Here is a 12,968-nt window from a genome sequence, read left to right on the forward strand (position 1 = left end):
ATAACTACTTGTGATGCCGAATTTTGCCTGCTAGTAAGATGTTGCATCCACGAGCCTTTGTCAGGAGACCGCCCTGGCTAGTTACAAAAATAAAGTGGAGACTCTCTCAGACCAGGGTAGGAGCCACAGTAGTGGGAGCGAAATGAAGTCTGCATCACTGTTTCTATGAGCTTTGCTATTGCCGAGTGATGGACGCGAAAGGGATGGGAGGAGATGGGATCCAACCACATCCGGACTACATCCCCCGTCAGCCCGCGCGCCGCCCCGCCCCGCCGGCCTTCCCGTACCTGGGAGCACAGGTGGGCGCGGTGCCTGCCGGAGCTGGTAGTCCCTGGGGAGGGGAAGGGAGGGGAAGGGCAGGGCAGCCGGGCTGGCCGGGCGGGGAGCGGAGCCATGGACAAGCTGAAGCGAGTGCTGAGCGGCCGCGACGCGGAGGAGCCGAGCGGCCTGGCCGAGGTACCGCCCGGGGCCGGGGGTGTGCGGGGACAGCGGGGGCACCCAAACAACCCCCTCCCCGGTGTGTTTGGAGAGCCGGCGGAACAGCCCCAGCGGGAAAGTCGCCGGTGCCGGCGGTCGCGGCGTGGGCGGGCGGGCGGTCCCTCTCCCAGCCCCCCCTGCCCTGCCGGGACCCCGCGGGTCCCCAGCGCGGGTGGCGGTCCCGCCGCATCCCCCGCGCCTCCCGCGGGCCGCGGGAGAGGGTGCCGGAATAGGACACAGCGTCCGAGAGGAAGTTTGCACACTTGATAGGAGGCAAGGTCTACTAGGGAATAAGTTTCACTTTTGTTTTTCTCCTCGTTTTCAGGTTATTGATTCAACTTCTTTAGGCTGGGGCACCCGAGTGAAAGGCTTCGTTGCGTGTTTTGCAATAGGATGCCTGTGCTCGCTCTTGGTAAGGACTTTTTTTTTGCCAGATCTCCCCAGTATTTGAGTTTCAGGAACCCAGGGATTGCAGCCTTGCTCTGTGCCGTTGCTTGATTTTTCTGAGTCTCTGGGAAGACGTCTGACTCTATTCCTGTTAGATACACTAAGTCTTAACAGAAATGTTAATAAATGTGATTTACTTTTTTATGTGTGATTCTGCCATTTGGGTTTAAGTTTTTATTTTTATTTTTTTTAAGTTTCTTTTGTGATGTGATATTTCTGGGATATATTTCTTTTTCAATTTAAAAGCTATTAATTTCCACCCTCCTGTCTCTCTAATGTTCCTTTTTAGGGTAGTTGTCTGCTATGGATACCAAAGAAAGGGCTGATTCTCTTTGCAGTGTTTTATACTCTGGGGAATATTGCGTCTATTGGGAGGTAACAATCTTTATAATTTGGTTCCATAATAAAGATGAGAAACAAAAGCAGAATGAAAGTGCATATGTGTTAATAAGTGGTAGAAGCTGTTGCATTTGCCTGAGATTTGCTTTTGTAGATAATTTTCTTGTTGAATTGTAAAGCATTTTCCCAGCTGTGCCCTGAAATGGTAAAGGAAATTTTAATTTTTTTTATTGTTATTAGTAATGCATTCAAGGTAGAAGTTACTCACCAGTAAAGAAGAATCAAACTCATGCTTTGAGCATTGAGGTTTTTTGATTTTGTTGGTTCCTCCTTCCCAAGTTAATAATAATTCTTTGCCATTTTACATTTGGTAATGTTCTGTGTGTTTTGGTGAATATATTTGGGGCAGTCTTGTCTATCAGGGCAAGCATATTTGTTGGGACTTCAAGTTTCCTGAAGCGTAGCCCCACAGACTTTGTGACAGACACAACTTTCTATGATAGAGGAAACTTAGCATCATGTTAGAAAGTGTAAATAATGGAATTGAAAGTAATATACTAATGAGGCAGAATAACATCTTTGAGACAGGAATATCACTTCAGATAAAAGTTTCACCTTGTATAATTCATGCAGTATCCATCACCAGGGCCCTAAATGAGGGCTGCAGATCTGGTAAGGGATCAGAGAATGGATCCAGGCCTGAAAACAGCCCTTTATATAGGGGAATGGAGCTGGATTACCTGGCAATCCATGCAGAACTTCTGTGGATGTAATTCTTGAAAAGCAGATTTAAAAAGCATTTTTGAAAAGCAGGTTAAAAAAAGCATCTGTCAAGAATGATCTAACTGGAGCTGACCTTGACCTATGCTACTAATTTGATAGTTCTGCTCTGCTGGTGTTGATTTTAACTGAACAAGTGTGAATAAAATTAGAAATACTCTGCAGAAAGAAAAGCAGGAATGGATTTTGTCTCATATATTCTGTAGTGTACTTATGTCCTGCATTACAGCAGACAGTTTAATCTTATCTAGTTTAACTTTTGCCTTTCTTACCTCTGTATTCATCCTGGTTTGTTTTTCACAGCACTCTTTTTCTTATGGGACCAATGAAACAATTGAAAAGGATGTTTGAGCCTACACGTTTGATTGCTACTGTTGTTATGCTAGTAAGTAGCACAGGAGTCAGTTTTAACTCATGCAAACTTGTAAACAATATTCATTGTAAAGTCTTTTCATATGCATTGATCTCACTATGTCTCAGGATGTGTTTGTGGGTGGTGTTTGTGTTTTTTTTTTTTTTCTCTTTTCTTAAAGCATCAAACACCCTGCAGATCAACTATAGTGGAAAGGTAAGTGTAGGGCCAGAAAACCACCAGCTCTATTACAAAAGACTGAGAGGAAGCCAGATTGTTATGCTAAATGGGCATTAAGGGCCTGTGGTTGGTGTGTGTGTGTACCATGCAGGTGCTTTTTTAGGGTGCTTGAGGTCACAACATCGTATTTACAGAGTTCCTAAAAAATGAAAGATGGGAAACTACTCCTATGGACGTTGTTAGATATTTTATTTTTCATAATTTTGTCTTTTTATATTCTATCTGATTTGCTTAAAAGAGCCGTGTAGATATTTCTACCTTGATAAAATCATCTATTGCTGACTAAGCAACGGAGGGAACTCTATGCCGTGGTCACCTTGCATTAAAAATACAGGAATCATCACAGCTGGCTGATAGCTTCAGGTTTTGAAACTTGTATGACAGAATGAAATTGCAAATTCCATGTTTAGCTGAAGTCAGCCCTTAGAATTATTTTTATTTTCAGAAGATGGAAATTGTACCAAGCCTACTGTGTGTGTCTGTGCCTGGAAGTTGCTGCTAAGTTTCAGACTTAAAGTGAATTTTTTTTTGTCTCTGCAACTTTCCCATTTTCTCTTGGTGAGTCTAAAATCTGGAAGGTGGTATAACTTGCATGAGACTGTCCTCCCATTTTCAGTCTGAATGTGTTCAGAGTGTTTGCTTGGCATCAGCACTTCCTAATTTCTCTTTAAACATCCTGAGATGCTGCAGAGCTTGAGAAATTGACTGTGCATGCTTGCAGATCCAAGCAAGAAGCCTACTGCGTGGTTATGTGTTTTGTATGCATTTAGGATGCCTGAAGTCAGGAGAATGCCTGGAATGTTGTTCTCTGGAATAAAGCCAGTTGTTAAATGTATGATGCAGTATTTATACAAATCACCACCTTAAAACTAATGGAAAAATTACATCTAAAGTCAATTATCATGGGTGAGGTGAAGTGCATCATTTCTTTGGAACTGCATGTGTTACTGTCTTGAATATGCAGTACTATATCTTTGTTTTTCCCACTCAAGCAGAAAAATGCACATTATAATCTCTAGTACCACAATGGTACATGTGTATCTAAGGCTGGTAGATGTTGATGAAGAAAGATGAATTATCAGCATCTGTCAGGAGCTGTTGTGCCTTAAATGGAAAATGAAAACTTTTAACTAATAGGCAGCTTCTGTTAAAACTGAGGGTTAAAGCAGAAAATAATCCAAAAGGGCCTAATACTCCCTCAAGATTTTTACTGTAGTAAAGAAAGACACAGTGCAACTCTGAAAAAAGAAAAAGCACTGGTTTGAATGACTGGGCTGGACTTCATATATATAAACAGGAGAGCTACTAAGTAATAGCCCAAAGTTCTTGAAAGTGTATCACAGTTGTAGTTGGTAAACATTTAGTAATGACTCAACTTCAACCCCGTGGTAACCATGTAATCATCAGGAAATGTGGCACATGCAGAGGCAGAAAGACTCTTCAGGTACAACTCTGATCTTACTCATGCAAAATGATGAAGTGTGGTGTGTGCCTATGACACCAAGAAGTGTGTGGCATGAAGCAGGGACCCGCTGATGTCCCTTTGCAGCCACAGAATTATTTTCTGGAGATACCAGGCTGATATTTCCTAATTTCTTTAATTTGTTTCAGAAATGTGAAAGCAAGATCATTTTAAATACGAGGAACTCATATGCAGGATAGGATAAAACAATGAAATTATGTAATCCCTTTCTGTCTCTGTGAAGGAACCTGTTACAGTGTTACAGTATCTATAAAAACTGGAGTTGTTTCTATGTTTAATGGAAATTCTTTGTTTTCTTCTAGTTGTGCCTCATACTAACACTGTGTTCTGCTTTTTGGGTGAGTACCTGAATCCTATATGTGTATATATCTGGAGTCAATATAACTGGAGTATAATTTGAAAATAAGATTCTTACACTGTTGTCTCTGCTGTGTTTCTTCCCTCCTCCCCCCTTCTCTATTCCTTCAGTGGCATAAGGCAGGACTCGCGCTCCTTTTCTGCATCTTACAGTTCTTTGCCATGGCATGGTAAGTGATTTCCTCCTCACCTGCTCCACTTCTTATGCACCTGACATTGGTAGCTGAGTGGATTCTGACCTTGCATGAGTTAGAGGGAAGGAAAATTTTTACCTTGTCATTCCCCTAGATTCTAGGCAATGCATCAGTGAGGAGCTGACCTGTTCCCACCTTTTGATCTCTCACACCACTTCAGAGGCTTTATAGATGGAGCCCAGGGCTCCATTTCTGAAGGAAGTTCGTTTGAACATGTTTAATTTCCATGAGCTTGAAGTAAAACTGGTTTTTTAATTTCTCTTTTAAATCAATTTGTTGCTTACTACCTGGTGTTCCTCCTTTACACTCTCCTGAATTTGTCTTGTTTGGAGACCCAGCTATGCCAATCAAATCATCAGTGTTCTTCATGTTAACATATGCTCTGTGCAAGGTCACTGAACTTGTGCACAAATTGATATGAACACATAGCCAGCTTTCAAGACTAATCTTGCCTGTCTGTAGGTGTTGGAGCATGAAGAATATTGGATGCAGGAGAGCTATGTTTAAAATGCTTCCACAACATGCCCCCCTATTTTACCACAGTGTTTCACAGCCTGGCTGGGCTAAGATGACTTGCAAGGATACTTATTCCTGTTGCTCATAAACTCAAAGCTTCACTTTAGTTGTGTATCTTTTAGTTCAGAGTATCAGAAGGGTTGTTCTTGTTTGTGACTAATAAAATCTGACATTAAGAGTAACTTTCAAAACTATTTCTTCTTAGGTATAGCATTTCCTTCATACCATATGCAAGGTAAGCTTCCCTACTCCCTTAATTTTTATCATTTAATTAATGATACAGAAGATTGCTTTATAGGATCATTGTAGTATGTGGCTTTAGAGGATTTTCCATGGTGTAGGCAATCCATGTAGTTAAATCTGAAAATAAAACTAAACAACTTCTGTAGTGCGAGGGCACAAGTAAAAAAATACGTGAGTCTGCTGACCACGCGCTGAACCTAAGGCTTGCCTTTGGAATGCCTAAATGTTGGTTCAAATGCTACTAAACAAGTGTGTTCTTCTGTGTACCTTTTTTTCCCGTTCTCCCCCATGAGCACTGCTGTGTCTGAGCACACAGTTCTCTCTCCTGCCCCTTCAGCCCCACGGAGGCCTTCAGTGCCTCAGTGCAGCCTTACAGGTGTCCCTTCCACTGTGGGTGTGCAGGTGGACAGTCAGCAGGCCCACTTGTCTCTGAAGCATTTGTGCAGTCATGCAAATTATGTTAGTTCAATCAACCCATGGCCAGCTGATCTTTACAGTCCTCAGTGTCAGTGTGATAGGCAGCACGGAATGAGTCTCATCAACCAGCGTAACTAATGTGACTGTTGGTTTTTTTTCTCTCTCCTGCCTGTAGGGATGCTGTGAAGAAATGTATTTCAGTCTGTCTGTCCTAACAGGAATACCGGATGCTTCACAAAGTTCTAGGAATTTCTAGGTAGAACTGTGTTAAGATCACCGTGTTGTGTAGTTTCCTACTTCTTAAAACACGTGCCTCTCAGCTTGTTGTTAGAAGCTCCTTGTGCTACATCCAGTGTATGCAATTGCTTGGGTTTGCAAGCAACGGTGTCTTGATCACAGGGTGCTTGTGATCAAGTGAAATTCAGTCTAGCAGAAGAACTGGGCAGAAATCCAAAATTTGTTATGATAATACTTAAGTAAATTCATGTGTTTAGTTTTGCAAATATTTCAAAGTAATACACGAAGCCTGTAAAATGAAGACCTTGGCTCTGTTGGGACTGTGGCAGTCTAGGCAGTTTCTTTTTCAAGAAAAAGAAATTTCTTTTTCAAGAAAGAAAAATTTCCTTTTCAAGAAAAAGAAATCAATTGCAAATTGATTTCTTACTGACAACTTGGGGTTTTTTTTAAATAGCCTTATGTCCCTAATCTTTGCCCTGTTTGTCTTGGATAATGGAATATTGGTGTTCTTTCTTTTCCCGTCTATTTGGCAAAATTTTAGGTTTATGAGACTTCTAAAAGATTTAATTATAAACTCAGAGACAGTTTGGGACTAACCATGAAATGTTTGCATCTTTAATGAAGCATTTAATTTTCAGTCTATATGGATGGTGTTTCCTTAAAATATGTGAAAGGGATATTTTCATCTGTAAAAACTTGTTCCTGTAGAAAATGCACTTGTAAAATAAGGTTAATTGATTTTTTCAGTTGCTGGGAACCCGAGTCCTTTGCCTTGCTTACAACTAATGGCAATATATACAAGGTGGGAAACTGCAATTTTTCACACAAAGCAAGGTGCTTCTCTTCTCCCTCAGCTGTGGCATAGAAGCAGTGCAAAGCTGAGGGCCTGATAGGCAAGCAGAGAGAGAATTTATTGATGTCCTTCCTCAAAGGACAAACTGTGATAAGGTGGATATGGGCTGTTGTTTAAGCAACTTGGGCCGGGGAGAATACATTTTCTTCTGAAAGGAAATAAGTTAAAACTCCAACATTTCTTTTTTTGTAAGTGGGATCAGTTTTGTTTCTCCTAAAACTCTGGCACATACTAGTGAACTTCCTCTGCTTTGAGGAGAAAGTACAGTTTTCTATTACCTGTCTTAGCAAAGAAAGTGTGTAACAGTCTAGCTGCCAGCTCCTAACAAATGTTGAGCAGTCAGTATCCAAATTCCAAGGCCACTCTCTTTATCTTCTGAGCTACATATAATCATTTACTCCCAAACCATTACAGTGGTCAGTTGTTTAATATCTTAGCACATAGTCCTGCTTCTGCTCTGTGAGGTACTGTTTAACTGCTGTCACCTTTCCTCTGACCGAACTGTCTTGCTGGAGTCAGTGTTTAAGATTATGATTATCCAGTGGACTCTGGTAGGAACTGAAGCCTCTCTTGCTCCATCTACCAAGAGTTTAGTCATTTGGGAGCATCATGTTTGCATAGCAAGTATGTCCCTGACTTATACCACAAAGATTTTAGTGTAGGAAAAAACCTAGATCTACTTGGCAATAAATTATAAGCCCACAGTGAAGACAAATAAATCTGTGGCTTCCAGAAAGTTACTAAAATATTGAGTTATTCCAAAATCTTAAACTTAATTGTCCTTCTGGTAATTTATAAAGCACAGTACCGTCCAGCTGTTTAGATTCTCTAAAAAAAATAAATAAAGGATTTCCTTTTGCAGATAGTATGAAAGGGAAATTTTAACAACCTTTCTGTGAATTCCAGCTGGCCAGAATTACTGTTACAAAGGCATTTGAATGGAAAATATCACTTTGAAAACATGGCACTGATGTTGGGATAAATTAATTATAAAGGTTCAAGTGCTAGGTCCTAGTGCTTTTTTTCTCCCCCAGGACTTGGAAGTTAGTGTTGAAAAAACTATGTTGACTATTACTCTTCTGGAAAAGTAGAACTGGTTAAATGCGCAAGGGAGACTGGGAAATAAAGAAAACTGATATTTCTTTTCCCTGACTAATCTAAGACAAGTATCTAAACTGATGTGTTTTGTCAGGGAGTAAGTTCAAAACCTGATTTACATCTGTCAAAGGACATGTGTTAGTCTTTTCTTAGAACTTTGATAATGTTTACAGAATTCCTTTGTATAGAGGAAATTGAAATGCAACCCTAATGCCTTTTACATTCCAATCTTTCTTTAATTTTTGGGTGTTCCTGAAAAAAGCTACAAGTATAGTACACATTGTGTCTGCTTTCCTTTTCCAGTAAAGTTATGTTAATTGGGATCATCAGTCCAGGTTCATCAGCAGCCAAGATAATGGAACTTGACTTCTGGTGTTCTTTTTTTTGATTACTTCACATTAGAAGGAGTAAAAGCCTTTTGCTTATTCCTTGGCTAGCTTGGGTAGGATTGTGGTAGCCTGAGTCTCTAGCAGTTCCTCTAGAAGAACAGTAGATTTGGGTGTGCTGAATGTTATTTTTTCAACTTGCATATTGGCTAACTGGAACCTTTGAGGTGACTGTTGTGAATACAGCCACTTAGAAGTAGAAAATTTATGAAACTACCAATAGATAGCAGGTAAGCTTAAATTAATTTTTTCTTTCTTTCTTTCCCCCATCCTATCATTTTTAAAATTGTAATTCCAGCTCCACAGCCTTTATTGAATAAGAGAGAAGAACAAATCTTTATTTGACTGCATAGCACATGAGGCTAAGCAATTGTGCCCTTAAAGGAAGGAAACCCAAGGAGAGATGGCAAAGTCACAAGGATCACCAGAGTGCCACTAGGGTTTTGGTTGCCCTTTGGTGTTGTGCTCTGTTCCTGTGAAGGTCAGATAGTAGCATAAATTTGCTGTATTCTTGCCAATATGTGAAACATACTCAGGGTTTGTTGCTTCATCTACAAGCAGTTTTGATTTAAAATAGCTCTATCAGATCAAAACTCTTTAGATTCTTATTCATTTATAAGTAGTTGTGTTCAGGCTGTTGCCAAGTTTAACAGCAAAAGAAATTTCCATTTTATTGAAGTACTTTTTTTTATATGATTTTTACATAACCATGGAGTAAACTAGTATATGAATGTTCCCTTTTGACTAGTTTTCAATCTAACTTTGATTATACCATTAAAGCTGGTTTTGGTTTGTTTTTTTTTTTTTGTCTTTAAAACTACTTTGTGTTAAGTTTTAATATCATCAGCTTTGGTTATCAGCTTGGCAGGAAGCATGGTGGGCATTTCTGAGGCTTTCTATCTTAATGTTGTTCAAGGCAAGAATATTTGTTGTTTACAGTCCACTGCAGATAGAGATGTTTGTGGTTGAAATCACAAGGCTCCTTCCTTCCCAAAGTCCTTGCTCAGTTGCCTACAGCACTTAACTCAAGGCTGACTTCCCTAAAGAAACTTGTATGAGGTTGGGTGCCTATCCCAGTAGGATTTGGTGTTCTACCAGAAAGTGCTTTTTGCCTAGCCTCACTGTTGGTCGCCTTGTCCACTTTTTTTAGTTTTTGCAGTCCAGATATCATAACCTCAACCAAGCAGCCTTAGCATACAGTTCTAGCAAGAAATGTGTTTATCTGGGATCAGCTGACTTTCCAGCTATTGTAGAAGTGGAAATGGGAAGGGTGGTGGTGATCTGTTCCCAAAGTACTGAGACTCTATACATTGAAATGTGGGAATTTTTTTTCACTACTTCAAGGTTTTGCTCTGTTTTATGTCATGAAGTCCATTGTGAATGCTGGTACTATCTGAGATGATTAGACACTGATGAGGTGAACAACTTCATCTCATTTAGTATTTACAGTAATGAGATTGTTCATGAGCTGTTACAAAAAAGCAAGAAATATTTTCTCCACCAAGTTGAAAGTCTTTTCAGAAATCATGTTTTAAAAAAGAAAGTGTGTTAGGCTCTGTAGGTGAATATGCAAATTTGAGGGAGGCTGCAGACTACTATGGGATGGCTTCCAGCTAGGAACAGGATGATGGGCTTGAATCTATCGTAACCTGTGGGTGGATGCAGCTGGTGGAGGCAGCAATGCCTTTAGAGGCTCATGGCACTGTCCCTTACGAGTGGTCAGAAATACGTGTTCTGAGAACTGCCTGTGGAGCAGTGTGGGTGCTTGAAGCTCGTCCCCTCTTGCTGTGTGCTCAGAGATTGAAAGAGCCTCGGAACTTCTGAGAACACTGTCTTGCTTAATTTTGGTACTTAATCATGTTCATGAAGGTAAGATCACTGTGCTATTGTAGACTGTCAAAACTGAGGAGGATGTTTAAACACATTTGTCTTAATGCTGATGTTTACAACCACAGCAAATGCTAACCATGTTGGAAGGAAAGCACAGAAATGGTGTATTTTCTTAAAACCACGTGCCTTGCTGTGATGTGACCACTAAATTTTTCTAACAGCTGTGGAATTGTTTTGTAAAATAAAAACCAAACTCAGAAATTCCCCACGTTATTTTATACTGTTACCGATTCTGTTTGCTACTGTCCTTTTTCTGTGTATTTACACTGTTCTATTTCTACTTTGATAAATACCTTTTTCCCTAATGTACAGCTTTCTCTGTAATGAAGTGAAATCTTTGCAAGTGCTGGTTTTTTCCTTCAATAAAGTTTTCATTGCATTAAGTGAATTGTTCTTTTGGTTAATATGGCATTTTTAATGATGCTAATTCTCCAAGTGATGCTGAAATTGCTCTGGGTTGTTCTTTTTTTTCTTCTGTTTGTGTGTTTGGTTTTTTTTTTCGAAGTTACTGTCTTGTCCTCACTTCCTTTGCTGTGCACACAACATGTACTTCTGAGGGGAGTTTCTGTGTGACCGCTGCTGTGCCGGAGCTTCACCCAGCAGTTGCATGCACCCAGACAACTGGTTGGCACAACTGGAGTTGTTAAGGTGGGGATGATATTTTTACTACTTCCTATTTATTTATTTCAAGAATCAACCTAGATATGCCAACAAACTATCATTAGTCCATGCTACAGAGCAAAGGATGCCTGATAGCATTCTGTCAGCAAAGACAACAGCAAGCAGCATGCCTCTGAACTAAATATGCTCTGAGTGCTGATTGTACACTGGAAGTAAAATGCCAGTGATTTATGAATGTGTGTTAAAAATAGAGGCAATTCTTTTTTAACTTTCAGAAAGCTGATCCTTTTAAGTTTGTGCTTAATGCGTGTCCAAACACTTGCTGTGGTTTGGATATTCCAAACCAATATTATTACCATAACCCAGTATTCCTTGACAGTGTGTCAAGGCTGTGCATCAGGCTGTTCAGGGTGTTTTATACTTTCTCCTGGTTGGCAGGCAGTTGCAGGCTTGGGTTTTTTTGTTTGCAGGGGTGGTGGTGAAATTTTTGTGCTGTGGGAGACTGTGTTACCTTTTTTGGTTTTGTTTTTTTTGACTGTTCTTCTAAACAGTCTCTGTCTCAAAGCTGACTCACCTGAAATTTGTCCTACGGGAGACTCTAAAGTTGTGTTTGTAGAAGCAGCAGCAGCAGCAGCCTGTCTTCCTGTAATATGGAAACCTAGGGGGTTGCATTTTATCTCTTTGAAAAGGATAGAGCTTCCAAGGAATGTCAGGAAAGCTTGATACATCTATGTCATATCAATCCAACTGCGATTCCTAAAAGGACAATTAATCCTTCCCATATCTCACAGCTTAGGGGTATTTTGCTTGCCTCGTTCAACCTCCTGCATAACAACAAAATTGTTGAAATTTGCCACATCATTCTCATGCTAAGGTCTTAATACTTGAATGATTTAAAAAAAAAAAAAAAAGGAGTGAAATCTTCATTTGAAACCCCTAAACACTGATCAGCTGCCCTCTGTGAAAAGTGCATTCTGTTCTTGAATGACTTTGCTCCTTAGAAATACTCTGAAAGGGTTTATCAGTTGTGCTACATCATCTAGTTCCTGAATCCCATGATCTTGCATTCACAGTCACCGGCATTCAAATTCAGTGACAAGACCCTTGGAAGGTTGCTGTGCTCCTAATGTCTGCCCCTTTCCCTCTCCTTCCACATGGTCTGATTTGCAAGAGAAGGTATTTTGTGGATGCAAAGTGTTCAAAGGTGGGTGTCGATAGTTATTTCCATCCCTTACTTGTACCTTTCCCACTGAGCTCAGTCTTGGTTGCAGTATCAGTGGGGGTACAGGTTTGGAACTGCCCAGCCATGAAGCACTGGAGATACACAAAGGGGAAAAAAATCCTCTCTTTTTCTCACTCTTCAGAAGAAAGCTTCTGATTAATTAGAGATGGAATAGTATATCTGAGCTGCCAATCTTTGGGATTGATATTTTATCAAGTTAGCTTGGTTGAAACCCTTTTAAGTTTCTCTTGCATTCCCTTGTGGCATCTCTAAGAGAGGTTATTCTTGAGAACCTGTGCTTTAAAATCTCTGTAGGAACAAGTGTGAAATAACACTGGCATAGTGTAAAAATGGTACATTGAAAGTATTGTCTGGCCAACATGATTTCATTGCCACTCTGAAGAGCTGTCAGTCCAAAAAGCTGGAGAAGGACTGATGAGAGCTGGAGAGGCGCTTTTATACAAGGGCATGTAGTGACAGGACAAGGGGGAATGGCTTCAAACTGAAAGAGAGTAGGTTTAGATTAGATATTAGGAAGAAATTCTTTACTGTGAGGGTGGTGAGACACTGGAAGATGTTGCCCAGAGAAGTTATGGATACCCCATCCCTTGTAGTGTTCAAGGCCAGGTTGAATGGGGCTTGGAGCAATCTGGTCAAGGGAATGGTGTCCATGCCCACAGCAGGGGTTTGGAACTAGAGGATCTTTAGGGCCCCTTCCAACCCAAACCGTTCCATGGTGCAATATGTGGCATGAAAACAAATATTTTATCATGGGCATGTACTTGGTTGTGTATAAAAGTATGTCAGAGTTATACT

At 40.4% G+C, this 12,968-nt stretch overlaps 1 protein-coding gene across 6 annotated transcripts; it reads left to right on the forward strand.

The window, feature by feature from the left end:
* The first annotated feature begins 20 nt into the window (after positions 1 to 20).
* SFT2D2 (SFT2 domain containing 2) lies at positions 21 to 10,697 on the forward strand. 6 transcript variants are annotated; one of them, XM_050332618.1, is made up of 9 exons: positions 131 to 299; positions 803 to 889; positions 1,214 to 1,299; positions 2,347 to 2,428; positions 4,421 to 4,456; positions 4,587 to 4,645; positions 5,391 to 5,420; positions 6,021 to 6,101; positions 8,718 to 10,697. In XM_050332618.1, exons 1-8 carry the CDS (start codon positions 189 to 191, stop codon positions 6,058 to 6,060), a joined length of 531 nt encoding a protein of 176 aa, XP_050188575.1. In that variant the 5' UTR covers positions 131 to 188; the 3' UTR covers positions 6,061 to 6,101; positions 8,718 to 10,697. The 6 variants fall into 6 exon arrangements, 4 of the variants coding, with proteins under 4 accessions (XP_050188576.1, XP_050188575.1, XP_050188574.1 ...); XM_050332619.1 differs by lacking the exon at positions 131 to 299 and adding an exon at positions 21 to 116 and having other exon boundaries at positions 6,021 to 10,697; XR_007630929.1 differs by lacking the exons at positions 5,391 to 5,420; positions 6,021 to 6,101; positions 8,718 to 10,697 and adding exons at positions 2,577 to 2,611; positions 3,081 to 3,193 and having other exon boundaries at positions 4,587 to 4,646.
* Positions 10,698 to 12,968: the final 2,271 nt, after the last annotated feature.

Source organism: Myiozetetes cayanensis, unplaced genomic scaffold (genome assembly GCF_022539395.1).
Source record: "Myiozetetes cayanensis isolate MyiCay16 unplaced genomic scaffold, myiCay2020 scf5-8, whole genome shotgun sequence".
Lineage (NCBI taxonomy): Eukaryota > Metazoa > Chordata > Aves > Passeriformes > Tyrannidae > Myiozetetes > Myiozetetes cayanensis.